Below are 26,488 nucleotides of genomic sequence, written 5' to 3'. Positions count from 1 at the left end.
TTATTTATTTTTCGATCAAATTTATTTGCATCCAAGATAAATTTTCTTTCCACTTTATAATTTGAATCGCAAACGAGGACACGTTATTTTGTTCGCAAGTTCGTGAGAATTTTATGTCCATAGAAGGGAGTAATAACAAGAGAAAAACCTGTATCAGAATTCCTTGGGTCAGATAAGTCACAGGAAAGGGGGAATCATGCAGTTCTTTCATTCACATTCATCTCAATCTTCACTGGGAAGAACCAAAGGTTTTTCACAACGAATTTATAAAATTAACAAATATCATATTTATACAGGTCGGGTTGAGTGATTGAGTCCAAGGAGACCAGGAAAAATAAATAAATAAATAACCCACCTGTATCCGGACAGTACGAGGATCCGCCAAAACGCATCTACAAACCCAAAGGTCCAGTGATTGCTACCCAATTTCTTTCATCCAAGTGAAAAAAAACAAAGGGCCTAGCTAGATATTGCCGATTTTCCAGAAAAACAAACTCTAAATAATACCAGCATTAACTTAAAAATTATGATGGCCTAACCACTCAAACTTGTGAAGACTTGCAATACAATTGAAATACAACAACAAAGCTTCTCTAGTTCATTAGTGAACACTTATATTACATTAACTTTTTTTCATCATATTCTGCTCAGTTTGGTACAGAGAACAAAGGCCGGCGAAAGGATCTTCTTCCCTTTAATAATCTATGGCCGGAACCTCCCTTCTACTGTGCTTGGGAAGTTCCAACCTCAGCTCCTAGCACTGCTGCATCAAGAGATGTGGCAACGGCCATGACCTCTCCAGGAGGCGGGTGGTCAAATTTGCATGTTGCACCATACTTGCACGCGCCAGTCTTCATATAGTATGGACAGTGAACCGCACCCTGTAAAAGGTTTCACCAAGATAAATACCACTGCACATGTACATCACAAGAAACATCTTGGCTAGCCGAGTGGTAACCAATCAGCCCTCGGCCTGAATAATTGACTAAAAGGTGGCAAAGTCAAATGGGGCCCGTTTCAAGGTTTTTTGATTACGAGAGGAATAATATTAAGAATTGTGTTCAGTGTGGTTTAGGACAAAGAGAACCTTGAAGTGCCAGCATTCATGCACAGAACTGCTAACTGCTGATGGAGTAAAGACGCAATGAAGCAATCTAAACACTAAAGCAAGTCCAATGCTAAGATATTGAATTAACCCAAGGATGAGGAAATTTCTCATTTCCGAATGAAGTGAAATTGGCAAAACAGGCCATGCTGTTAGTGGCCAGAAAAATGTGGAAACAGAACCACATCTCTTCAAATCAATTTATGCAACTTGCTCTCACAAGTCATAATACACGACACGTAATATCTTCAACCAAAAAGAGGAGAGTGCTTAAAACCATCTCAATGTGCTTCACATGTTAGTCTATCATAACAAGCACCTCAAATTGAGCAAACAGTGTTTAAATTTGAAGGATATGCATCACAACACAAGAAAGGAAGACAACACACTGCTTCTCACAGAAATAGACTCCTCCTTTCAGTGCAAACAACGTAAATATTGCCATGCTTAATTTCTAGCACCAATCCATACCTCTCTTCTAGGCAATCCTGCAAGAGTGAGCTTCACAGTCTGCTGTTGAATTTGCTTTTCTGTTGGTGCAGAACGATCAATAGGGTGATGAAACTTACATCTCTCCCCAAACTTACACTCACCAGTCTTCATGTAGAACTGAAAATGGAAAACATAACACATTCAATGTGCCTACATATCAAGGATTCATTGAACCAAGAAACAAGCTGCCCCAACAAAAATTGAAGAAGCATATTATGAAGAAAACATAAAAATAGTTAGTTTCATGTAATGTTGATTTTATAAAGATTTTTCTAAAAAAAAATCAGTAAAAAAATTACTACTCCACAAAAGAAGTAAAGAACAACATATATTCTAGAATAAAGGACAAGCTGAGATAGATGCTCACATCACATTCTGTCTGTCCAGGTCGTTGAGGGTAGAAGGTCGGTCCCACTCCCAGCTGCAGTAGCAAACAAATAACAGGCATCAGTACTGAACCAAAATGACCAAACTTGCTGTAACCACTAGAATGCCAAGAGATCTCTCAGGAGAAACAGTGGGAGCAGCATAAGTAAAAGTTATCTCCACAAACCAGGGAAAGCTATTGTGTATTGTGTCCATAAATAAACTTTTACATGAACAATGATGCAAAAAAATAATGTTAAAATCTAATCCGACAATAATAGTTCATAACCGATGAATAAGTAAAAAATAAATCATATAGAAGGTTAAGAATCTAAACAAAATCAAATATATCAACTGCAAAACTATAGTCAGGTGAAAAGAACAATTTTTTTTAGAATCGAATTAAACAGCGAATGATAAGCGCAAACAGAAAGCTTCTTTGATGAATTCAACCTAAACACAGCTATCTTCGAAGTTCAAACACCTTTTTCCATACGTAAGGCTTCATTTCTCATTAAACCACCATGAGATATGATAGAGCGCACTCTTTAAACTGCAATCATAATTAATAAACTCAACCGAAATCACATTTCCAGACAGGCCCTTAGCAACATGCACAGACATTCTCACAAAGTCCCACACAAATTGTCTTATATTGATCTTTAATGAAACAGAAGTGACTGTGAAGTGAATATGAAAATGGTTTTTTTTTTACCATAGACAATCTGGGGTCAATAGTTTGATATATAGAGGCAGCTGGATTGAAAACTCCAAAGTTCAGATTTGCCAAAGAAGGAGCTACAATTGGATGGCCTATTGCAGCTGCAGGTGGATTGATCGCTGCAAAAGAATAGCAGAAATGAGATTACGAAGCTCAAGTGCAGAAGATAAGGCCTCAAAAAATTAAATCAGGCATTCCAATTTTAAATTAAAAACACAAGTGTGTTTGCATACCGGTCCTCTCAGGATGATTATAGCGGCAAGTGGCACCATACTTACAACTGATTGGAAAAGAAAAATTAAGTAAAATGTTTGACCATTTCCTACCAAACTATTACATAAGTTATGCATAAATAGGTGCATGCTTACCTGCCAGTTTTCAGGTAGAAGGGACAATCCACTTCACCCTGCCAAAGTCACACAACACCGATTAATGGTTGAAACAAAAAGGAACGCTAAATGCCTCATAACTCACATCAACTAACCCTTCACCAAGAATTAAAACAGCATTACCAGTCTTATTGGAAGTCCTTTGGAGTTGTGATGTAGGGCTGGGGTAACAGGAGAGTAGATCACATCGACATCTCCAGTGATTCCCTCATTCTTAACCACAGAGTCAGTTTGCACTCCATTATCATTCCCTAGTCCTGACAAGGGTATCTGGATATCTTTTGGATGATGGAATTTGCAGCTTGCACCGAATTTGCATTTCCCAGTCTTCATGTAGAACTGTACAAGAACCATAATATTCAGGATGACAGATGACCAAACTAATAAGACAGATTTAGACAGTAATGCTCCCAGGAAAAAAAAAAGTGAATGGCTTCTTACTGCACATGGGGGCTCAGAAGGCCTCTCCGGCAAAGCAGAAACACTGGAGTTCTCTGAATCACCCTGGAACCACAGTAAGGCATCTAATTATAAACTGGTAGTTATCCAAATAAAGGATTTGTAGAATTTTATGATAATAGCACATACCAATGACAACTTTTCTTTGGGATGATTAAACTTGCAGTTCAAACCATACTTGCACCTTTGAGTTTTCAGAAAGTACTGCAATGATAATTAACCACACAAGATTAGAAAACATATCAAGTGCTAAAATTAATTTAGTGACAATAGCAAGAAAAGAGACTGTCAGTGATAAAACTTACAGGACAATCAGGTTCTCCTGGTCTCTCAGGAAAAGTTTCGCTTGTAGCAATGAGGGGAACCTAAACAAAGAAAAAAAAAGCACAACGATACCATTCATAACTTATATGTAACAATCATTTTCAAGTTGATAAAAAGGAGAACAAATAAATAAGCATCAAAATAGTAAAACATGAGAAACAATGCTTGCTTGAACAAGCGCAGTAGATGCAGATGCCATATACCAATCTACACTGCTTCTTTCTGCATACATTCATGAAAATATCAGTGTCAATCTCCGTAAACTAGGGTTTATATTTCTAATTGGCATTCTTTCCATATTGCCTGCCTCAACAATGCAAACTATATTCCACATGGTACACAAGCACCATCTGTTATATGATCTAATCAGATCTCCTAGCAAACAAGGTCTAGAATTTAGCAATCATGTAGCAAAAAAAGCTTTCAATAGATGTCAGTTGTATGTCAGAAGAAATCAACACTCAAAACCAAAGATTTGCAACACAAATCCAAGTACCATGCTGGACATGGACAGAGGTTTTTGGCCATGCAAAATGCACGAATGCAAAGATTAAGATAGGGAAATATGAGCATGCTACGGTGAAACATATATCATAACCATTCTACGTAACTAGACTGTTTAGTTGCTAGCTTGTAAATGAACCACAGATACAGAAGTAATTATAAAGTAACTATTAAGTTTCTAAGATGAGCTTCATAGTCTCAAAGTCAAAGTCTCATATACAAATATCCAATTCACACGGATAACAACGGCTCCACAAGTCAATCTTCCGATAAGCGTTCCGTGGTTCAGGAATACCCTTGATACAAAATAGAAAACCTCAAAAAGAAAATAATGTGGTTCAGGAAAAGGCTGTGTAATAAATGAAAAATAGTACTACAAACCCTTTGTAGAACAATAGAAGAATTTATTAATAGAGTAGAGAAGTCTATAAACAGTATACCAAATTACAAACATTTAAATATGGAATATTCACAGAGAAAATATTGTAAATAGAGGTAGTCTAAAGAAAATACAACTGACTTCCCAAAGACTGAAAATGGAGTCCCTCATAGGTACAAAAAAAGAATAGTACAATTTAAAGGGATAATATCATATCATATCATATTCATTAAAAACAACTAAGGGGCAAGTATATCAATTATATCCAACATAAGCATATGACAAGAATAAAACTATTATAAAAATTAGAATTTTTCTAAGATGTAGAACAAACTAAAAGTAAGAGCTAGAATAGTTTTATAGAGAATATGTTCACAAGTTCAAGTAACAAATAAGTAATTTAATCACGTTATAAATTTAGACAATGACCAAACCTTTATGCTCATACCCATCAAATTATATATTTAGTATACTACTGTATTGCATAAAGATATTTATATAAATAAACCTTATAAGATAATCATATTATATACATTAAGATAGCAATAAATGGTCACCTCTTTCCAATCTGGGATTCCACCCTCAGGAACCCAAACAGGATGGTCAAACTTGCAGGTATCTCCAAATTTACAGGTTCGGGTGAGCATATAGTGGGCACAATCCTTCTCCCCTGGTCTCTGTGGATATATAGGAAAATGACTTGTAGTCTCGAATCTAACACGCTTGGCTAAAGAATTGGTAGAATACCAATCTTCACTTTGCCCAATTGTGCTATGGGCACCCAAAAGAGTCGGATGATAGAGCACTATAATAGTAGTACAAGCATACACAAAAGAGAAAGGAAGATATAGTTACTATATAAGTATGCTTAAAACTTTAATTTTGGGAGTACGAACATACTTTAAAAAAACTAAAAAAAAGATTAGATACTATAACACTTTCATAACAAACAAAATGAAGATAAAATATTGTAAAGCTTCTATTTTACAATATTTGTGTACACATCTAAGATTAGCACGTCAAATCAATTACAAGGTGATAAAATAACTTGTTCAGCAATTACAGTAACAGTTTTATATATACGGGTAAAGCTATTGACATGACTTCACATGTATTGGATAATGTGAAGCATCTGCCAAAATTTATAAACAGCAGATCAAATGAAATTAATCTCCTCTAATTTATAACGTAACTTAACCTCATCGTGCCATGTAAAGTAGAAAAAGACACATTTCAAGCCAAATCACGCATGACAGTGTATGCGAGTATGGCCCTTGATGGCTTGGTCATATTAGGCTAAGCAGAATAGTATCGCATAAGCCTGATTTTCAAAAAGCAGTAAAGCAGATAGGATTAGCGCCAGAAAACATCTTGTGATGATAATATGGTCATACATCGACTGAAGTTTCAAGCAACTTCCTGAATCGTGTTTTTCATAAAATAAATGCCTCACATTAAACTAATTCCTTAGATTTTTTTTGTATAGTAGTTAGTGATTAAAATTTAACTAGATCACCATAAATGCACACCTAAAGATTTTCACAGCCATTACATAATGTAGATTTATTAAGCGAGCGTGCTTGTTTGCCATTTTAACACCAAAACACAACATAAATTAGATTTTAAATAACACAAACCACACAGATGCATAAAAAAAATAAAATCTAAACACAACAGTTCTGCACATTTTTCCTCGAGCTTAACAATTAGATATCAGAGAAGTTCGCATCATTAGCACTGCAGAGGCAAAAAATTCGATAGCATATGCAAATAATAAAATCTTAATAAAGCAACAAATCCATACAGCACTCAGAAGAGGATAAAAAGAGGAAACTTGGGTTTAAATTATATTCTTGTGGCAAATGAGAGGAAACAAGAAAAAAACCGATTATACTAAGCTAACAGGACATAAAGGCAATAAAAAAAATAAAAAAAAATGAAAGAGAAAGGGAGAAGACGAAACCCTAACCCTAAAACTAACCTTCAGGAGTGCGTTTAAGGCCAGGAACAAGCGATTCAACGGCGGGAGGAACATCAACACCAGGCGGCGGTGTCCAAGACGAAAAATGTGGAGAAGTTGCAGCAGCAGAAGCTGAGGCAATGCCTCTGTCGACCGAGTATCTGAGTGCGGTATCGCTCTGTTTAAGATACATGGAGGAACTGACCGAGTACTTCGAAGAATCCGAAGATAGAGGGTCTGACCCAGTGCCTGAGTATCGGGTCAAGACTGAGTCGGTGAGATACGAGTCAGTTAGGGAACGGGAAGCCGATGTCGTTGTCGCTGTGGCACCGTAGCCGTAGAGTTGGTTGGCCGTTTGTCGAAATCCCGACGTGACGCCCAATTTTCTTTTTTCCATTTGTTTGTTTTCTGATGGTTTTGATTTTTTATAATATTTTACCGGTGGATCTTAGCCGCGTACTGGAAATTGTAAGTTTTTTGAGCGGTCAATAGGTTGCCACGTTTTCTAACCATGTTAATTACGTCCGGCTACCTTTTACTTTGATAAGTTTGGTCTGTTAATATGATATAAAGAAAACTTAACACTGTTCAATTTAAACAGAAAGAACAAGTTAGTGTATTGAAAACTCGACTTTCTTAATTACTCGACATTTAATAAAAGTATAAAATAATAATAATAGAAACTCAATTTGGCCCATATATAGAACAGTTATTATAGTTATAAAAAAAACTAAGAAAAACTTGGCTGGGTTTAAATATGTTGTGAACAGTTAAACATGTTAACGTTCTTTTTAGTCTTTTAATAATATTTTCATAACTCAGTTGGATAGCGCGCGTGCTTACTCAAGGTCACAGGTTCAATTTGACGACATATGTGGTTTGTTGTCTGTGTATTTTTATGGCCTTTTCGGGTTTTTTTTTCAATTACATTTTTTAATGTAAGATTTTCATTGGATTTTATCCTTATTGATGGTAAATAATTTTTTATATTTTTTATTATATGATAAAATAAATAAATAAATTGGCTCTTTGGTTATTTTTTTAATTTTATCATTTAGTATTAAATTTTATTTTTCAATATTAGATCAATAATAAATTATTTTTTGATTTTTTATCATGAAATAAAAATAATAATCTAACCAAATAAAGTTCATAACTCGAGTTGATTGTTTGATGGGTTGACTAGGGTGAATCTAATAAGTTTTTTTTTTCTCCTTTGATTTTTCAGATTTTTCAGTTGAAAATATATTATTGGGATAACTTTCGTATGATTTAATTTAAAATTTAAACCGAATAAAAAGTCAAATCAATATTTTTCAAGTTTAAATCATTATATCAAGTTTAATAGCAATACCAAAAAAATTTCTAATAATATATATATAGACAGCCATTATTGAAATATGAAAGTTTAGACGTGCTGTGTTGGTATGAGAAAAAACCCTAATATAAATATCTTGGATTGACAACCAACCTGGAATTAAATTTCATGCTTGTCCTCGTCCAGAATATAAAAGGTAGTTCTATGAATTTACAGATCCTCCTCCGCGTGAAAGAGCTAAAAAAGTGGCAATTACCTCGAGGAATACCGAGAGGGAGCTAACAGCTAGATGCAGAAGTTCGGGGGCTGAAAATAACAAGGCTGTTCCTGATACAGAAGAAGCAAGTTGTCAGGTTGCTGAATCTTGAAAGGAGAATGGATGGGGTGAAATTGCAAGAGGAATTGGCAAGGATACAGGGGGATTTGGAGAAGAAAGATGTCAGACTGTGACAAACTTTTTGTGAATCGCCAAGGCTTGCATTTTCGGACGTGCTAATCTCATATGATCTTCCTTTTCCTCTGCCCCTTCCCCTGCCATGTCTGCCTTTTCCCCTTCTATACAAAACTAGAGCACTGTCAATTTCATTCACCTCTACCACCCCTGCCCCTAACCCTAATATATGTCCCTCTTCCCCTGCTACTCGAAGCCATACCACTGTCATCTTCATTTACTGCAACAAAGGTAATAAAACCTGTACATCAGAGGCAGTAGCTTGCCCTTTAGAAAATGGTGCTGAATCAGCAACACTTCCATTCCCATTTCTAATTATAATTGTAGCACTAGCGATCCCTGTTAGAGCATTATTCAGGATTTTTTTCATCACTAATGTTTCCATTCCCTCTCAATTTGCTCTCCTATGATTAAAACTGCAAGTTTTTAGGCTTTGTGTGGAATCCATTGTCACGAGTCATGGAAGCCGAGACATTGATGGCCATAGTCTTGGCAAATGGTGATGGAACACCTCTAGATTTTACTTGGTCTTGCATGCTCGGTGATATTTTAAGGGTTTATCAATTAGCAATCTCAAAGTAATTGCAGGAGACGAAGGATTTTATTCTTGACAATTTGAAAACGTTGTGTCCGGGGAAATGTTCTAAATCAAAACCCACCTGGCATGACAATGAAAAGAAAGTCTTATTCCAGGCCTTTCTTAAATCTTGACTTCTTATAGTCTTTGGTTAATTACATTTTACTACCTTGAAATATATGATAAATATCAGGTTTTTACTTAACAGCTTGTATTCTATAAATAAGCTCCCTTTTTTCATAGAAGATAAAATAAAAAATCAATCAAGTTGTGAGATAATTGATAGAGAATAATTTCTTATTTTAAAAAATTGATAAACTCACACAAGTTCAATTTTAACAAATGATGCAGCAACTTGTAGGGAAACCAAGCTAGGCTAGCTACTCGCCAGTGCCAGTAACTCCCAAGTCTTTCTTATTTTCATCTTTGCCAGCGCCAAAGACAGGGCCTCCTTCGCCAGCGGCGTCAGGAACCTTCTCCTGGAGTTTGTCGACCTGGATCGCGCCCTGATCCTCCTTTGAGTCCACCTTAACTCTGGTCTTGTTCTCCCCCCCTGGCACTGACTCGTATGTTGTTGCTGTTGTACTGCCCGGCGGCTGTGCTCCCTGTGCCCCTGACATTTCCTATTGCCTTCCTTTCTTTCGCTCTTCTTTCTGAGTTTTCAAGTGGTTTCGATACAGATATAGCAGCGTCAAGAAGACCTTATATATGCACTAAAGATGGCATGACCTTTTGTCTTCATAAACACAGTAGTCTAGGGGATTTTGACAAACATTGAGGTCCAACCAAATAAAAACACGTCGATAGCAAGCGAAGCCACATGGCATACATGCTACCATTCCCCATCGAATATGGCACTCTGTTCTGCAACGTGTGGCACCAGCAATATTACTACTTGGCACCACCAGCCTTGCTGTTGACGTTAGGATCAAACTCCTCAAGGGGGGAGGAGCAAGAGCAGCAAATCATAAGTGATGTTTCTGAAAGGCATTGATCGTTGAGTTTGGCATACATTCTGACTTCAGCCCTCTCACTTTAACCTGCTAATTTAAGGATCGTATATGCAATTTTTTCGTTAAAGCTCACTCTCTCCTTTTGGGGTTACTTATAGCTGAATGAATTGTGGGGATGCAACGGTATTTCAATCTTAAAAATAGCTAGGAACAAACACAAGCTTGCACAGAATTAGTATGTGTTGAGACAAGAATTTGAATCCAGTCTCAATCTTATCTAACTATGATCTTAGTAAATATAGATGATTTTCTAACAATATGTCTGAATGCAGCAATGAATTGAAAAATAAAAAATGAAGATGTTATCACAAAATAGTATAGACTGCGACGCTCACAAAGAAACCTAACAAAGCACCGGCTATAACTTCAACCTCTGTGTGGCCAATTGATTCTTTCAAAGGAGCTGAACTACAGGGGATCTTCTCTGTTGCTTCTTCAGCAGCTGTTAAGCTCGAAAATGCCAATCTCTGACTAGTTTGTCTTGTTTTGTTCTCTGTTTCAAGTAATAAAGGAGAGTTTGTGGAATTTGGCAAAAAAGGCCTTTCCTCTTTGGATAAAAGGGCACCAAGGTTTTCCTCAGGTGCTTCCTGAGAATCAATCAGATCATCTCTACTGCAAACCTTTGAGTTAACTTCAGTCTTGGGTAGCATTTTGTTTAATGCTTTCGCATGATTTCCAACTTCTCTTCTCACCCCCTGCAAAAGTAAAAGCATCTATTTTCAGATCAAGCTCTGAATCCAACCACATTATTATTCTATTAATCAAATGAAGATCCTAATATAAGAAAAGAAAACAAATCACGGAGGAACAAATGAAGTAGGTCCTCCAAGAACTGGGTATAATTTTGAGCAGTACCAATTAGTACCTCCTTTTCTGACTGAATAAAAAATGCAGAGAACAAAAATCTCATCACCCTTCCTTCCACTTGGACGGTGATATAAAATCCACACTGAAGGTGGAGCAAAGAATGCAATTGGTCTAAAGTTTTTGCAAAAAAGAACTCAAAAAGGAAAGGTAAATGCTTATTTTGCATGTTAGAATTAGGAAATAGAACAAATAAATGTTACCAATCAGCAGTCATTCGAATGATTTTGCAGAAGGTTACAGGTGATGTAGTTCTAAATATATATGATTCATAAGAAAAAAAATCCAAATATGAAATGATTCCTTACAAAAATGACCACATAAAAAAATTAGCCTCACAACGGCTGTGTAGCAGAAGCGTCACCCCATTTTCATTTGCTTTTTTCCTCACAAGCAATTCATGGAAGATGCACAAAACAAAGGCACTCTTAAAGCTAAGTTTCAGCCCAAGCTCAACCAAAATCAAAGACTGGAAAGTGAAAAGAATTCCAGCAGCAAGATCTGTCCCTATGATATCCATGTCAACCCCATCTAGAGTGAGAAAGTCTAGTGCCCCCCCCCCCCCCCCCCCCCACATGGATGCAGAACAGCAAAAAACCACAATCCACACAAGGCAATCCAAGTGAATGTTTTCTCACCAGTAGAACACGATTTCTGAGTTTAATCTCAACTGATCATCACATCCGGTGCTCCCTTTCCCCACTTCAGTTAGAGCTTGAAGCCGAATCCACAGCATAAGAAAACATTTGTTTAACAGTAAAATGTACTCAGCAAAGTTATAATCCCAAATCAAGAATCCAAACATAGCAAATGTTTTCTTCCCCTCGAGTCTATACTCAATTGGTTCATGGATGAACAAGGTCCTAATTGTTAGCGTATGAGAAAGGTTTCATTCCACCACTGTAGACATCCATTGAGAAACTACCAATATTCTTGAAAGCATACTAGATCCAGAGGAATCCTACAAAAATCAAAGCTCAAAGGAACCAATCCATCTTTGGGTTAAAATAAGCCCCACCTTGACTTCAGTTAACATATATAAGCTTAAACAAGTAAATTTTCTGCAAAACTTTGTCACAGCTGCTTCCCTAATTTGGAAGTTTCTAAAAGGTGTGCTCATGGTGAATTAAAAAGCACAAGTTCAATTAACATCCAGAACATCAACATCCAAAAATCAACTGCTCTGGTCACCACCTAATTTTCTTCTAAGCTATCAAGCATACCATCTCCACCAGAATAAAATGGACGCTTGAGGTCAGAGTGCTTGAGAAAATTCAATCCCAGTCTATAGGGTAAAAAATATTTTTTGACACAGGGTTAATTTTGCGACAACCCATGACTTCTACAGGGGATTACCTCGTATGCTCTCCAAGAAACCCTCAATCAAAATTTGATTACATTATTGTTGTAGATATGTTCCATGATGTGATTTGTATGCTACACGATACTGTAAAAAAATGTATGGCTAGCATTCGAGACTCGTGTAACCTATACTCTGTTCACACCAAATGAATATCGTTTCTCAAAAGTGAATACCATTATAAACAACAAGAACCTTAGTGCTGATCCTTATTTTACACATTAGAATATATGATAAAGAATAACATTCTTCTTAACACCATTTATTTATTCATGAGGTCAAGGATTTTAGCTTATAGCTCAAGATTTGAGTGCCTTTAATAAAAAATTAATTGAAAAAAGAAAGAAGAGCAACTGAACACCTGTGCATCATACATGACAAGGAAGGCATAAACCACAGCGAGGCCAAAAATCGAATCGGAGAAGCCCCTGTAGTCAAATAATTGAAATTTTTACTACTTAGCGTGCATCAATTCACAAAATTAAAAGAAATTAGAAACAGAAAAATGCAATGGCAGTAAAGGGGATTTGATTAATCACCTTTCAAGGGCAAGACATGTGGCAGCAGCCACCACTGACTATAAATCACAAAAAAAGTAGCAAAATAAGGAAAACATAACCCCCCAAAACAAGCAGAACTAAGTATTGGAAAAATAAGAAGAAATAAAGAACATACAGAGGAATGAGTAGAAGGAAATCCACCAGCTTGAAAAGTAGTCTTGAAATCAAAATCTTTGCCATATAAAAGTACACAAGTGTATGGCTTTGAGAGTTGACCAATGGCCGCTGATACAACAGCTGCTATCACTACCTATATTGTATTTAATTATTTATTACAAATTAAAGAAAACATCATCAAATAAGCCAAAGAAAAGACCAAAAAAAAAAGCAAGAAACTTTTAAGCCAAAGAAAGTACCTTGTTGTGAGCTATTTCCGCAATATCCTCGACACCAAGTTTGAGGAAGCAAGTGAGTTTGGCTGGCTTTCTGTGTTTTCTAAAACGAGGAAAATTGTAAGGTTTGGAATCCGAAAAGAGAGTGCTTAGATTTGGATATGTCAGGTTAGAAGCGGAGCTCCAACACTGCAACGCCATTATTCCCTCTCTCACTCTTTCCGACCGGTCAACCGCACAGTATCAAGCTCATCCACCCAATTGGGTTTCCACTCTCCACTTTGATATTGGTTAGTATTTTACCCAATTGTTAATGGCCCCTCATCAAAATAAGGCTGTGTGGAGGAGAATTGGAAAAATAATCCTCCTCTTGGTAGAGTAGTGGTGGTTACGGGTGAGGGTGAGGGGTCCGGGCCACTAGATAAAGTCTATTGTATATTTAATAAAGTACATGTATTTTTAAATATCTGCGAAGTCAAAGTGTTTTTTTTTATTAAAAAAAATTTAAATTATATATTTATCAAAATAAATTTTAAAAAATAAATTTTAAAAAATAAAAAAAATTATTTTAATACATTTAAAAAAAACTTTAAAATACAATAATTATTATAATATAAACAAGCTTTTAATCTTAATGTGTGGTTATTAATGCAGTTATGGTTACTTTTGTAAAAAAGTTTTTTAATAAAAAATATATTAAAATAATATTTTTTTTATTTTTAATATTAATAGATTAAATTATCTAAAAAATATTTTTAAAATATTAATTTAATATTTTTATATAGAAAGCTTTTTAAGAATAATTTTAGAAAACAAAAAAATGAACACGACTTAAATAGGAGAATTGAGATGCATTAGTTTTAAGAAGTCTCAAAATTTTACTGAATTATATATACAGTAAGTACGTCACCGTGGCAAGGTGTTTGACATTTAGTTTTAATCTATTAAAATTTTAAAAAAATTATTTTTTTAAATTATTTTAATATATTAATATCAAAAATAAATTTTTAAATAATAAAAAATATATCACGTAAATACTTTCTCTTTTCTAGAATTATTTGCGTGTGTTGGCTAAGAGTTTATGCTAGAGATGGGCAAGTGGATATGAGCCACCAATAAGAATGGATGTAAAGTAAACTATACACGCAATGATATTTCACTTTCCAGTCCAATAATTTACTTACATGCGCATAAAGATTTACGGCACGTTTTTTAAAAAGATCTGCTGGCTAGCAAGTAATTTTAGAGCACCCCTAAGTCATTATTTGAATGGATTTATTAAATTATGTTATTTTCGATTTATGTTAAAAACATAAAAAATAAATATTATTTTATGTAATAATATTTTTAAACATTTACGATAAATTCCAAACAAAAAAAAATTATAATTGATTATAAGTATTAAATGACCCTTAATAAATATTTTAAAGACATCATATTCCTGGCAAGTAATATCAATAATTTAATGATTAATGTAATGCTTATTTACCCTGATATATATATATATATATATTAAAAAAAAAGATCATTTGGATTTACTCCGGTTTCAAGATAGAAAATAAGTAACAGTTTTTTTTTTTTTTTTAATTTTCTGTAGTTTCTCCGCAGGAAATATGAAACTTGAATTCTTAGTGCCCAGTTCAATACGAAGTTCAGTAACTCGAAATTTCTAACGACTCATTTGCCTGAGACAGTATTTTTTGACGCCATGCTTGAACACTAGATGAAACCTCAAAGCATATATAATTTATCGGAAGTAATTGCTTGGAAAAATTATCGCACAATCCAAGGCAAGAAGAGTTGCCTGTCTTTCTTCGCTTTTACTTGGCCACAAAGGAAATGAAATTTAAGAACTGAATTCATAGAAATAACAGTAGCAGTGTCCAAGAGAGCAATCAATCATCAATTCTCATGAGATATCATGCTTATTCACTTCAAACACATTTCGAGAAGAACCCCATTCAATCTCCCCCCAGGCTGCCCGGTCTTTGGTAGTCCCTTTCCAGGCCTGCAAGAACAATCAACCAGAAATGTCAAAACTTGCTAGCCAACTTCAATCCCAACTTCCCAAAAAGGATTAGACTTCTTAATTTTATCTCATTCCCTTATGCAGCAATGAAACAGAAACTCAAAACATAGATAACGGATGAGGAAATAGATTAGGGCAGGAAAAAACCAAGAAAAATATACCTCGAGTTGAACCCAACTTCTGGGTAAATATTATTGCCAAGTTAGAAGCCATAATTTTACAGCTTTGCTTTGACTGACAATCTTGCCCTAAGCTCCTCAGCTACAGCATCAATGAACTCCTCTGTATTCAGAAATTGAGACCTACTAACTCTGCATGGGTACAAGGCTTTTAGAATAGTGAAAGCTCAAGAGCGATAGCGAAACTTTAAAATGAAATCACCTTTTTTTATTTCGTTCCTTACCTGGGACCATGAATAAGAAGTGCAAGATCCTTGGTCATCTTCCCTGACTCGACAGCTCCAATGCAGGATGCTTCTAGTTTTGCAGTAAAATCCATTAGTTTGACATTGCCATCCAACTTTGCCCTGATAATATGATCATGGTCAAGTTCTCATCCAAGGTTTCAAGGGCTGTAGATAATCCCATTCTTGGAAATTCAAACAATATAGTCAGCATAGACATTGTGTCGTCTGATTAAGCACTATTAAATTACCTGTGTGCAAGACCACTTGACCAAGCAAAAATCGATGCTATGCTGTTGGTGCTGGTTTCACCTCCTTTCTGATGAACACGGTAATGGCGAGTAACCGTGCCATGGGCTGCTTCTGCTTCAATTGTCTTTCCATCTGGGCACACCTGGAATCCAATTGAAATTTTTTAAAAAAATATTTGAAGGGGAGGAAAACAATTAAAATAAATTTAAACGAAGATAAAAACAAACACTGCAGATATACCAATACTGAAGTCATCAACCCAAGAGATCCAAATCCTGTACCGATAAAAAAAAAATTGTTTAAGAAGATTCAACAAAGCACTGAATTCCTCAGTGTCAACCCTCCAGAACAATTCGCTAACCACAAAGGCAACAAAAGAAGATAGATAGGTACTGTTGCTAGGGTAATCAGCAAACGTGATCCAAACCTTGGGCTAAGAAATCACTCTGCACATCTCCATCATAATTTTTACATGCCCATACATAACCCCCTTCACTTTTGAGAGCATAAGCAACCATATCATCGATGAGACGATGTTCATACCTACAATTCAAGAATGTGAGTAAATAACAGGTTCCTCAAATTGGCCAAACTAACCACCATCTGCACAAAAATTCTCACCAAATTCCTGCAGCCTCAAACTTGGATTTCCATTGAGTTTCATAAACTTCCTGGAATATGTCCTTGAATCTTCAGAAAAGTCAAATTAGGAAAATGTCAATAAAGAAGATGAATGCCAACCATGTAATTTCTCATAAAAGAAGCAAGTTCAAGATCCATGACCTAAATCATCCATCCCAACATATTACCTTCCATCATATTTTTTAAGAATGGTATTTTTTGTGCTAAGATAAAGTGGCCACTTTTTCAAGTAAGCAGTATTCATTGAAGCTTCAGCAAAAGCCTGGATGGACTGTTTTCCAAATCAAATGGAACAATAACAGTTAATGACTTCTAAAGGAAAAGGAAGAAAAGAAAAGGAAAAGAAAAGAAAGAAACGAAGAAAAAAAGAATCAGAACCTCATCAGTGTTATACATGGACAGAGCTACACCTCCAGCTCCTTTGAACTTGAAAACCTCAAACTCTGTCTTTTCATTGTGTCCATCAGGTACTGCATAAATTGCAATAACCTTGACATGATGAGATATGTAAACTTGCAGCAGTTTTGCAAGTCTCCCACAAAAGTGAAATTAACATGCAATTTGCAAGAACCCAAAAGTAGTGAATTTTAGCGCCAACTGTTGGAAACAGGAAATTTACCAAATACTAGCTTCAGTTTGCCAGGTCCTTGGATAACTGTATCAGTTGCTCTGTACTGGTCACCAAAGGCATGCCTTCCTATGCAGATTGGCTTGGTCCAACCTGAAAGGAAAAAAAAAAGCTTGTGTTGCAGTGTTGTTTTCAATCAATAGAAAAATGATCCCAAATCAAACAGAAAATCAAAAAGTCATTGCAGACCTGAAACAAGCCTTGGAATGTTTTTGCAGATAATTGGTTCTCTAAAAACCGTACCTGTAGTATAGCCAAAATAAAATAAAATAAAAAGTTAAGCTCCATAGTAAATACAGGAGATTAAAGAGGCAGTAAAACATAAATAAGGCAAGTTCATTCACCATTTAAAATGTTGCGAATTGTCCCATTTGGACTCTTCCACATATTTTTCAAGTTAAACTCCTTAACACGGCCTTCATCTATCAGACAACAAAGCAAACTACCTTAAGTTCAGCAATGATCAACAAAAAAAACCACGTACAAGCCTGTCCACGATCCTTAAAAGAGCTCAGTATACCTGGAGTTATTGTTGCACACTTAATAGCCACATTATATCTACAACGAATAGGGAAAAAATAGAAAAAGTTTCAGTCTTTAGCATAATTCTGAGTCGATTTAGCTAGTAGGTATGAAAAAATATTAAATAATAACATCACCATGAAGAATGGTGATGGTAGTTAGCAAAGCATAGTATTGTTGAAGAGGAACTCATAAAAACAAAAGAACCAAAGAAATATCGCATACTTGAGAGTCGCCTCAGCACTTTCAACGGTAACTCTATCATCTGTAGCATCCCGATTAGGCAGGCCAAGGTCAAAATACTTGATATCCAAATCCAAAAATGGGAAAATAAGCTGTAAAACATAAAACCAAGTTGCAAAAACAACAAGAAGAATCATATAATAAGGCACCATGGGGTTGTTCCCAAAACAACAAAAAGCACTCAGAAGACGAAAAAAGACCTTGTCCTTGATTGATTTCCAAATAACTCTAGTCATTTCATCTCCTGTGTAGATAAGAAAAAGAGATCATAATAATCATGTATTTATAATTCCAAAAGCAAGGCTCCAAAATTTATAAGCTGACCTTCCCAATTTAACATCATGGTCAGTCAAGTGACAAAGTGAGTGAGGGCAGAAAATCGTAATCAAAACCCAGAAAAAAACTACTGTACTGGGTTTTGAAATTGAGACACTCAGTTTGATAGTTATATATCATCCCACGCAAAGAATGTAAAGAAGAAGAAGAAGAAAATTGGAGAGAACAAACCGTCCATTTCAACGATGGGATTGGTGACCTTAATTTTATCGAATGCCATTTTCACTTGCTGTCTCTGCGTGATCACTGCAATCATAAAACAACTACAACTACAACTACTCGTTGGAAATTAAGAGACGTAAGAAAAAACGAGGCAAAATGATCGTTGGGTGGAGCGTGTCTGTCTGAGTGAGTTTGTTTTTTTATATCGGTGCCGTTGCCACTAAAGTGTAATGACTAAAAAACTGCCAGATTTTAGTTGCTCCAGTTTCTGAAGCCCACTGGGCTCTGTCTATTACACCAAACCTGCTTTTGTTTTGTATTGCATGACTAGGAGCATCGCATCGAGAGTACCTCATGAGGCTCATGTCATGTCATGTGGGTGCAAAATACAAAATCTAGTCAAATTTGTGTTTATTATTCATTATTGTAATTGGGATATGCTTTTTATTTATATCTTGTTTTTTATTTAAAAAAATTATTTTTTTATATTTTTAAATTATTTTTATGTACCGATATTAAAAATAAATTTTTAAAAATAAAAAATTAATTAGAAATCAATCACTGTTACTCAATCTCATCATCTCGTTTTCATCTTTTTTTTATATAACTCGCGGTATCCGGGCCAGCTTATACGCACCACGACTAATTCCCGGGTCCACTGAACACCCTGCAAGTTTAATAAATAGGTAAGACACTGCGGAGGTGATATGCATGCAAAGAAAAAATCGAACCTGAGTGAAAAGGAAAAAAACAAGTTCCTTTCATAGTTAGGCCACGAACTGATATGTATATTAGCTGTCTTAGGACGTAGCTCTTTGTTGGGTGCTAAACATTAACATCACCACGTTTGTGTTATTGTCATAAGTTCAGTTTTTCATATTGTCTTTGAGCATGATGGGTACATTATAAGATTAAGGGGTTCTTTAGTATTGAATTTCAACTTGTTTTTTTATTAAGATTTATTTATTTTGTTTTAAATTCATATTTTTAATATTTTTGAATTGATTTGATATGTTGATGTAAAAAATAAATTTTAAAAATAAAAAAATATTATTTTGATGTATTTTTTAGCGAAAAACTTTTTAAAAAATAACCGCTACCATATTTTTTTCACACGCCCCTAAGTATGTATCTTGCAACATGATGGGTTTTTAAAAAATTATCTTTAAATTGAAAATATATTAAATTGTGTTTTTGTAGTTTTTTTAATTTTTAACATTATTATACTTGAATCATTAAAAAACACAATTTATTTATTTAAACTAGTTCCAAATTGTACCTGCTTTGAAAAACTAGGGGTCAAATATTTTTATTTCCTATAAAAAATGTATATGTAAGTTTTTTCAAAGTATTTTTTTAGTTTAAAAAATCTAAGTTCAAATAAAAAAAAATATGCATTCATGTAATTAAATAAATTGAGAACTATGTGTGCAAATAAATAAATAAATAAGTCATTAACGATACTTAAAAATAAAACTTGAAAATCGAGAGACAAATATAGGTGAAGATATTTATTCTCAAATGACAGAATATTTATCCGGTTGTGTTTGCTAAATTTATTTATTAAAATAATTTTTTTATTTAAGAAAATGATAATAGAAATAAAGGTATAAATTACATTGATCGAATAAAATAAAAGGAAATAAAAAAATCATGTGTGACTGCACATATTAGAAATATTATTTGAAAATAATTTTTTTTATTTTCAAAAATAAAGTTCATCCATACAAAAGATAAAAAAAATTATACATGAATCAAAAAAACTCTTCAAATTTAAATATATAACTAAAAAAATAATCATCGCTCTCCAAACAAAATAAAATATAGAATAAGCACTAATTTAAATATAAATTTAAAAAATTTAGAAAAAAAACCATTAATTAAAAAAATAGAAAAAAAAAAGCATAAGTCAGCCAGCCCCATCTAGATCAAAATAAATCATTTTGAGTTACTGAAATTGTATAATTTGCGTGATTTTTAAAGTTCAAAGATTAAAGTATATTTTATACGAAACTCATTACATAACACCCATGTTTAATGTTTTTTTCATTTCGGTCTCTTTTCTTTCAATTCTATATTTTCATAAAAAATCAAAATTAATTAATTTTTAATTAGAATTAAATTGCTAAAAAAATATTTGAAAACCAAATTAAAAAAACATAAAATTATAGCTCATCGTAATACGTGAAAGAATGAAGAAGGCAACCTTTTACAATAAAAAAAAACTCCTTAATAAATGCAATTTTGGAGAACAAAAGCCTTGTTAGACACACCCTAAAGAAATTTTCTTTGTACACTTTCAGTTTCTCTCATAGATTGCAAGTTATGGATCGGGCAAAATATGGAATGGAATTATTCCTAAAAGTATTCAAACTCTATATAAGATTCATTTTTATTTTCAGGAGGACTAACATCGTTCTTATCACCTCCAACGTCTAGCCCTTTCTTGTCAGCTGGGGGTGCTTCTTTGCTAGCATATTGTGAGAAGTCTACGGGTTCAGGTATGTTTGGAGGCAAGGCACTTCTGACTAGAGCCCAGTTCACTCCTTCGAAAAATGGATGCTGTTTTATCTCTGTGGCACCCCTTTTGTATGCAATTCTTTTATGGGGTTCTTTCACTAGAAGTCCTCTTATCAGATCACGAGCCACCATGCTGACCTGTGGATTCTCTGGAAATCTCAATGGCTGCCCAACAACATTGAATAATGTAGCTCTGTTTCCTTGTCCTTTGAAGGGTGTTGTTCCATGCAATAGCTCATATAAGAAGATGCCGAAAGTCCACCAGTCCACTGCACTGCCATGACCTTCTCCGCGTATGATCTCAGGGGCCAAGTACTCGTGTGTGCCAACAAATGACATCGATCGTACGTTTGTAGGCTCTGCCATTAATTCTGGCATTGACCCTCCAACGAAGAGTCCAAAGTCTGATTTGGATTTTCGGTTCTTTTTACCAGGCAATATGCGTGGGAAAAATGTTGATGGTTGCATACAACCTTGCACTACAGATTCATCATCCAAGATGCCGCCGCCGCCGCCACCGCTGCCGCTGTTTACATGCACAGATGAAGACTTGACAAGGGTTGGACTAACCGAGCAACGAAGCGATAAATCAAAGTCTGAGAGCATGATATGTCCTTCGTCTCTAACTAGCAAATTTTCTGGCTTCAAATCTCTGTATACTATGCCTAACATGTGCAGATATTCAAGTGCCAACAACACCTCTGATGCATAAAATCTGTTAACAGCAAAATAACTTAGAACATCTCACATCCATTTGCACAAGAACTAAGGATTTGTTACGTGAAAAGAGAAAAAAAAACAATTTTGATCATTTGATTCATGAAAGAAAAGATTCAGCTTTTGTTTCCAACAAATCTAAGACCAAAGACACAATTGATCGACTTACATATGATGAACCTGTCAGAAACATAGAAAATTTCTCTACCAAGGGTGAAGGAGAATAGCCACTATGTCTATAGTTTTTCATTCTTTTTTTTTTTTCTTGAAATTAATGTCTATGATATTGGTATTTTATGTATCCAATCACTATCAAATCCAACCGCAAAGTCAAGGGTAACGGTTTAATTTCTATCCATTTTAATTGGAGAAGGGGTGAGGGCTTGGATTTTGGAGAATTAGCATAATCATATAGTCGATCAACCTTTAACAGCAACATCTTTGCATTCAACTGTGCTTGAAATACCTTGTAAAATGTAACTTTCTAGGTCCAATTATGCAACATAAAGGCGCTAGAAGCAGCATGATTATGTAAAAATAAAAACTAGCGAGCACAGATTGTGAACAATGCTGGAAAAGATGTAAGGTCCCGAACTGCTGCTGATCTAACCTAAGCCTCCATTATTGCAAAATTGGCAGAATCCTATATCAGCATATAATTAACACATTGTCAGACTGGCAGACTGAAGACCAATATTCAGATAATGTTTGTTAGAATATAACTACAAAGCTCAATATCACAAGTTTTGATGATAGAAAGAAAAAACATAGCAGAAAATGAGGACTCACCGTGCTGCTTCCTCAGTAAAATGCTTGTTAGGTTGCTTCTGCCGAAGAGAATGAAGATTACCTCCACTGCAGAATTCCATGACAATGCAGTAGAACTTATCAGTCTCGAAATAAGTATATAAAGTGGGCAAGAATGGGTGGTCAAGAAGTCCAAGAATCTCCTTCTCTGTCTGTGCCCTTAATAGCTTGTTTCTACTTGCTAGAGAAGCCTTGTCCATTACTTTCATAGCAAAATGGGCATTAGTCCCTCTAAGCTCAACAAGATAGACACTACCAATGTCACCGTATCCAAGGCGCTTGAGAAGCCTAAAGTTGCTAAGACCGATTGTACCTCTGGCAGTGGCAAACTGAATGGCTTCCCATCTGACATCACCACCTGTGTGGGGCTTGTTTGCCCCACCGGAGCTCTCTAAACTGTTGGAACGGGTAGAGCTTCTGCCACTCAAATTGGCATGGTTGGTAATGGAACTAAAAGTCTTTGCTTCGTTTGTCTTCATGTTTGCTGGCAATGCAGCTGTTGCTGTTGCTCCAGCTGCTGCTGAAGTGGTTGAAATTTGAGATTTTGAAGGTGTTCTTGGGCTTTGAATCGCGCTTTGATTAGCACTAGCATTTCCCACAGGCCTGCTTAATGGATCCATCTTTTTGGGATCTAAGTGACGATTAAAAGTTACATTTTCAGTAATCTTGGTAAATCTGGTTTCCCTTGGTGAACCAGAACCTGAACTTGCACTGTATTTTCCTATTAGATCCGTTTTCTTGGGTTCTTGGTAAAGAGGATTGTTACAGATTATATTGGCATCAATACTCTTGCTAAACCCCTCCATCTTCTTTGTTTCACTTTCTACTACTTTTCGTGGCATGCAACTCATCTGCAAAAGTACACAGAATGATGTATTAATCACAAAAGAATGCAACAAGTTGCACAAATTTGCAAAATCCGCCAGATTTTAAATCACAGTCCGCAAGGACAACAATTATGAGCTTAAACATACCTCGGATGAGTCAGGCCCTTTGTCAGGCTTAGATGACATTGATGGCGCAACACGAGACCACCCCTTAACAGGAATTCCTGATTGCCAAAAAAGAAAGAAATGCAAATCCATTAGTTTCACAATGAAATAGACCGATGCCTTAAAACTGATTTCTCAAATATACATCAGCAACAACAACAACAACAACAAAAAACCCTGCTCCTATTCCTGGAACAATGGTAGAAGGTTACCATCTGAAACAATAGTTTTTTTGCGAGCTGCTAAAGAAGTGTACATTGTTAAATGTTAATTTTCAATTTTGATCCGAAAGGTTGCATTGCATTGAATATCATAGCATATACGGAGCTCATAACAAACGATTAAGGTACCTATAATTTGTGTGTGGTGTGCACGTATTATGGGAAAACATATATAAATTATCGATTGAATATTCTATCGATTAAAATATATGCATCTCAACGTGGGATTGACAACATTCTGTGACGTAGGATGACAAGTATCCACAATGTATAATAAAAAGGGAACAAAGGGATTGTGAACAGAACAAAAGATCAATGAAAATGCCATAACAAAAAGAAACTCAAATGAAGAAACACATTGAAGAGATTGCAGACCAACCAGCAGAATCTCAAAATTGCATTAACAAAAGAAACATGTTATTGGTTATGATTGCATCTGGCTTGAGATGGAAGGGAAAATGGTATTTCATTGCATAATCTGCAAAGAGAGAAACTGTCTAAATAAATAAATAAAATGGTGGTGGTGGTGGTTACAAAGTTAAAATGTAAAAACGAAAGCAAATGAGAATGAGTTGGATTTTATATGGACCACCACTCATCATCATCATCATAGCAGGAGTGGATTTTGTTGTTAGTCTTTATTTGAATATTTTAGTATTGGTTTTTCAAGATTCGGAGAGTTTTGTGGAAACAAATTCCCATAAATAAAGCAAAAATAAAATAAAAGGAACACCCAAGTACCATATTCTATTCTAGCTAGCTCTTCAAGCTTTGTAACTACTAAAGTACGTGGGGAGAGGAAATAAAAAGAAGGGGAAACGGTCATAGCTATGAATAAGGGGTGGATATCCGTTTAATCCTCCTTGTTGTTTTGTGAAAAATAGGGAAAATAGAGGTCCTTTTTCATTTCACATCCTCTCTGCCCACCACTACTCTCCAGCTCTGCATTCTAGTTGAGATTTGCTGTTATATCGTCATTGCCTCATTGGCAACGTTTGCATAAGTAAACAAAAATGCAGCTTTGTTAAAAAAATTGTCAACATTGTTTATTTCATAATTAAGTTGAAGTGCGCACTTTGCCAATATCGAGGGGAAAAAATATTTTTGTACATTACAAATCGAAATATATAATGAAATTGCTTCCCTCTAAGAAATAATGTGTCGTGAATGCCAAGTTCACGTGTGGATTTGCAACAACAGAACATGGTTTATTATTCGTTAACCTAATCATAGCCTGCAGCACAAGCTGTAGCTCACATCACCCGGCAAGTTTTATGACCCCCACCACAGTTTACATCTGCGTGTAGGATATTCACCGGTTGCGATCCATGAGGAGCATAGTGATTTGGTGGTGTTGCGCCGTAAGGACCATGGTTGTATGTTGGCATGGGACCAGTAGGATCACAGTTGGGTGGCAGTAGAGGCCTATGAGCCTTCTCCTCACCCCATCTATTGCCGCCACAGCTGAACTCAAAAGCGTGGCAACAAGGAGGTACATTTTTCGTTGTGGGATCACATCCACCACTACCATTACCAGAGGGAGCAGGACCTCTGCTGCTGCTCGCACCACCGATATTACCATATTGGCCTTGACCAAATGTATTCATATGTGGTGGGTTGTGCCCATTCATCGCTCCATTACTCCCTTTAAGCTCGTGCAAATTGTTTGTATTGATGTCTGTGGCATGATCACTATGACTGATAACACCGTTGTCACTGAAGGTCATCTTTATGTTGTTGGTTTGGTTTAGCTCCAAAAGTTTCAAGCTTTTATTCTCAGCGAATTTTTGCAGTTGAGCCAGCTGATCGAGATCGATTCCATTTTGTTGAGCAATAAAAGGTGCATCTTGAACTCTCTTACCTCTGTTATCAGCATTGTTTTGGTTCATCAAGAGAGGTCTTGGTTCCCATAGAAGATGTGCTTTCTTCCCAATCTTTGCAAACTCTTCTATAAGTACATGAGGGTCTACTGTACTTGAGACTGTCACCTTCCCCTCATTCGCATCTATGTGGATGGAGTGCACACCTAGCAAATGAAAAAAAGGAAAAGCATAACAAATTCGATGCATAGCAGTTCAATCTTTTGGTTTCTTCGTATACATGACTAGAAGAAGGCTGTGCAGCATAATAGACCAGTAAAAAAGATACCTTGAGTTTTCTGCAATTGTTTCCTGATCTTCTTGTGGCAATTTCCACATGCAAAATTCATTTTCAGGACACATGTCTGCAGCCGTATTTGAAACATTTATACTTAACAACAAAAAGAAAAGGAAAAAAATAAAAAGTTGCAATCTGAGCACATTTCATTGGACATTCTTTGTAATACCTGAGGAGCAACTGAAGGAGCAAACGGCTCACGTTCCATAGGAAATTTTCTGTAGTCCTTAACAGACAAAAGTTGCGAGTTAGTTACTTGTCCCGTCGCCCCCAGAGAGTGCGTTTTATTCTTTGTTCAGAAGGCTGATAGAGAAGCCTTGAAAAACCAGGGGGGACGCAGTGACATTTATTTGCATATAACGATCTTTATTTAAATGTAGAAATAAATACAGAATCAGTGTCATGCGAGTGATTATGGTGCAGCTATATGCGTTCATGATGCTGGATTGCACAAATATTGTAGTGCAGACATGTAATACGTTAACTAATAAGATATGTTTGACATAAAAAATAAAAAATTCCTCTAAATTTTTCTATGAAGATGAATGCCTCCTGCCAAATCTTTCATTAGAATGATGAAAGCCTTCAATGATAATTTTTCATGCCTGGAAAGCTGGACAACGTTCAACTCTTTTATTAGTTTCTCGCGAATCAAATTCCAGCAAGATCAAGACATTATCATG

General features: G+C 35.5%; 6 protein-coding genes across 8 annotated transcripts; all 6 read right to left on the bottom strand.

Annotated features, from left to right (window-relative positions):
* Positions 1-512: 512 nt before the first annotated feature.
* Positions 513-7,111, bottom strand: LOC7464578 (zinc finger CCCH domain-containing protein 37). 2 transcript variants are annotated; one of them, XM_002315060.4, is made up of 12 exons: positions 6,721-7,111; positions 5,297-5,544; positions 3,838-3,897; positions 3,662-3,736; positions 3,515-3,577; positions 3,197-3,412; positions 3,053-3,090; positions 2,918-2,964; positions 2,679-2,803; positions 1,965-2,018; positions 1,577-1,714; positions 513-881 (listed from the first exon to the last, which is right to left on the bottom strand). In XM_002315060.4, the coding sequence occupies exons 1-12, from the start codon at positions 7,094-7,096 to the stop codon at positions 723-725; spliced, it is 1,599 nt and encodes a 532-aa protein (XP_002315096.2). In that variant the 5' UTR covers positions 7,097-7,111; the 3' UTR covers positions 513-722. The 2 variants fall into 2 exon arrangements, with proteins under 2 accessions (XP_002315096.2, XP_052312261.1); XM_052456301.1 differs by lacking the exon at positions 5,297-5,544 and having other exon boundaries at positions 6,721-7,087.
* A 2,202-nt stretch (positions 7,112-9,313) lies between these two features.
* LOC7464577 (uncharacterized) lies at positions 9,314-10,101 on the bottom strand. The gene has a single exon (XM_002315059.4). The coding sequence runs from the start codon at positions 9,663-9,665 to the stop codon at positions 9,426-9,428; it is 240 nt and encodes a 79-aa protein (XP_002315095.1). The 5' UTR covers positions 9,666-10,101; the 3' UTR covers positions 9,314-9,425.
* A 151-nt stretch (positions 10,102-10,252) lies between these two features.
* On the bottom strand, positions 10,253-13,589 carry LOC18102667 (uncharacterized). Of its 2 annotated transcripts, XM_006378558.3 has the most exons (5): positions 13,199-13,589; positions 12,958-13,092; positions 12,822-12,859; positions 12,644-12,710; positions 10,253-10,753 (listed from the first exon to the last, which is right to left on the bottom strand). In XM_006378558.3, exons 1-5 carry the CDS (start codon positions 13,373-13,375, stop codon positions 10,364-10,366), a joined length of 807 nt encoding a protein of 268 aa, XP_006378620.1. In that variant the 5' UTR covers positions 13,376-13,589; the 3' UTR covers positions 10,253-10,363. The 2 variants fall into 2 exon arrangements, with proteins under 2 accessions (XP_006378620.1, XP_052312615.1); XM_052456655.1 differs by lacking the exons at positions 12,644-12,710; positions 12,822-12,859.
* Positions 13,590-14,894: 1,305 nt separating this feature from the next.
* Positions 14,895-18,604, bottom strand: LOC7464575 (isocitrate dehydrogenase [NADP]). Its single transcript, XM_024609583.2, has 16 exons — positions 18,401-18,604; positions 18,094-18,137; positions 17,876-17,985; positions 17,649-17,686; positions 17,473-17,550; positions 17,318-17,371; positions 17,120-17,221; positions 16,879-16,970; positions 16,668-16,771; positions 16,480-16,548; positions 16,286-16,401; positions 16,099-16,133; positions 15,858-16,000; positions 15,607-15,729; positions 15,365-15,514; positions 14,895-15,182 (listed from the first exon to the last, which is right to left on the bottom strand). The coding sequence occupies exons 1-15, from the start codon at positions 18,483-18,485 to the stop codon at positions 15,421-15,423; spliced, it is 1,287 nt and encodes a 428-aa protein (XP_024465351.1). The 5' UTR covers positions 18,486-18,604; the 3' UTR covers positions 14,895-15,182; positions 15,365-15,420.
* A 1,972-nt stretch (positions 18,605-20,576) lies between these two features.
* On the bottom strand, positions 20,577-24,373 carry LOC18102666 (serine/threonine-protein kinase RHS3). The gene is made up of 4 exons (XM_006378557.3): positions 24,028-24,373; positions 23,410-23,486; positions 22,418-23,286; positions 20,577-21,626 (listed from the first exon to the last, which is right to left on the bottom strand). The coding sequence occupies exons 2-4, from the start codon at positions 23,446-23,448 to the stop codon at positions 20,750-20,752; spliced, it is 1,785 nt and encodes a 594-aa protein (XP_006378619.3). The 5' UTR covers positions 23,449-23,486; positions 24,028-24,373; the 3' UTR covers positions 20,577-20,749.
* Positions 24,374-24,690: 317 nt separating this feature from the next.
* Positions 24,691-26,477, bottom strand: LOC7464573 (heavy metal-associated isoprenylated plant protein 32). The gene is made up of 3 exons (XM_024610073.2): positions 25,975-26,477; positions 25,797-25,872; positions 24,691-25,674 (listed from the first exon to the last, which is right to left on the bottom strand). The coding sequence occupies exons 1-3, from the start codon at positions 26,011-26,013 to the stop codon at positions 24,902-24,904; spliced, it is 888 nt and encodes a 295-aa protein (XP_024465841.2). The 5' UTR covers positions 26,014-26,477; the 3' UTR covers positions 24,691-24,901.
* Positions 26,478-26,488: the final 11 nt, after the last annotated feature.

The sequence above is a fragment of the Populus trichocarpa genome, chromosome 10 (assembly GCF_000002775.5).
Source record: "Populus trichocarpa isolate Nisqually-1 chromosome 10, P.trichocarpa_v4.1, whole genome shotgun sequence".
NCBI lineage: Eukaryota > Viridiplantae > Streptophyta > Magnoliopsida > Malpighiales > Salicaceae > Populus > Populus trichocarpa.
This window is presented reverse-complemented; position numbering and strand designations above follow the sequence as displayed.

Bases quoted from the DNA above. Each gene is read 5' to 3' on its own strand.
- LOC7464578 (XM_002315060.4), bottom strand. From the start codon at position 7,096: ATGGAAAAAAGAAAATTGGGCGTCACGTCGGGATTTCGACAAACGGCC. The intron at 2,804-2,917 runs GTATGCAAACAC...ATTCTTTTGCAG, and splicing joins TAATCATCCTGAGAGGACCG to CGATCAATCCACCTGCAGCT. The intron at 2,019-2,678 runs GTAAAAAAAAAA...TTGCTACTGCAG, and splicing joins TTGACCCCAGATTGTCTATG to CTGGGAGTGGGACCGACCTT.
- LOC7464577 (XM_002315059.4), bottom strand. From the start codon at position 9,665: ATGTCAGGGGCACAGGGAGCACAGCCGCCGGGCAGTACAACAGCAACA.
- LOC18102667 (XM_006378558.3), bottom strand. From the start codon at position 13,375: ATGGCGTTGCAGTGTTGGAGCTCCGCTTCTAACCTGACATATCCAAAT. The intron at 12,711-12,821 runs GTGATTAATCAA...ATTTGACTACAG, and splicing joins ACATGTCTTGCCCTTGAAAG to GGGCTTCTCCGATTCGATTT. The intron at 10,754-12,643 runs GTGTTCAGTTGC...TTACTTTTGCAG, and splicing joins TTGTCATGTATGATGCACAG to GGGGTGAGAAGAGAAGTTGG.
- LOC7464575 (XM_024609583.2), bottom strand. From the start codon at position 18,485: ATGATTGCAGTGATCACGCAGAGACAGCAAGTGAAAATGGCATTCGAT. The intron at 17,372-17,472 runs GTGAATGAACTT...GCTATACTACAG, and splicing joins AATTCGCAACATTTTAAATG to GTACGGTTTTTAGAGAACCA. The intron at 15,730-15,857 runs GTAATTTAATAG...TCATATTATCAG, and splicing joins TCAAGTGGTCTTGCACACAG to GGCAAAGTTGGATGGCAATG.
- LOC18102666 (XM_006378557.3), bottom strand. From the start codon at position 23,448: ATGTCATCTAAGCCTGACAAAGGGCCTGACTCATCCGAG. The intron at 23,287-23,409 runs GTATGTTTAAGC...GTACTTTTGCAG, and splicing joins AAGGGCCTGACTCATCCGAG to ATGAGTTGCATGCCACGAAA. The intron at 21,627-22,417 runs GTGAGTCCTCAT...TGCTGTTAACAG, and splicing joins TTTACTGAGGAAGCAGCACG to ATTTTATGCATCAGAGGTGT.
- LOC7464573 (XM_024610073.2), bottom strand. From the start codon at position 26,013: ATGGAACGTGAGCCGTTTGCTCCTTCAGTTGCTCCTCAG. The intron at 25,873-25,974 runs GTATTACAAAGA...ATACGGCTGCAG, and splicing joins CTCCTTCAGTTGCTCCTCAG to ACATGTGTCCTGAAAATGAA. The intron at 25,675-25,796 runs GTATCTTTTTTA...TTCATTTGCTAG, and splicing joins ACAATTGCAGAAAACTCAAG to GTGTGCACTCCATCCACATA.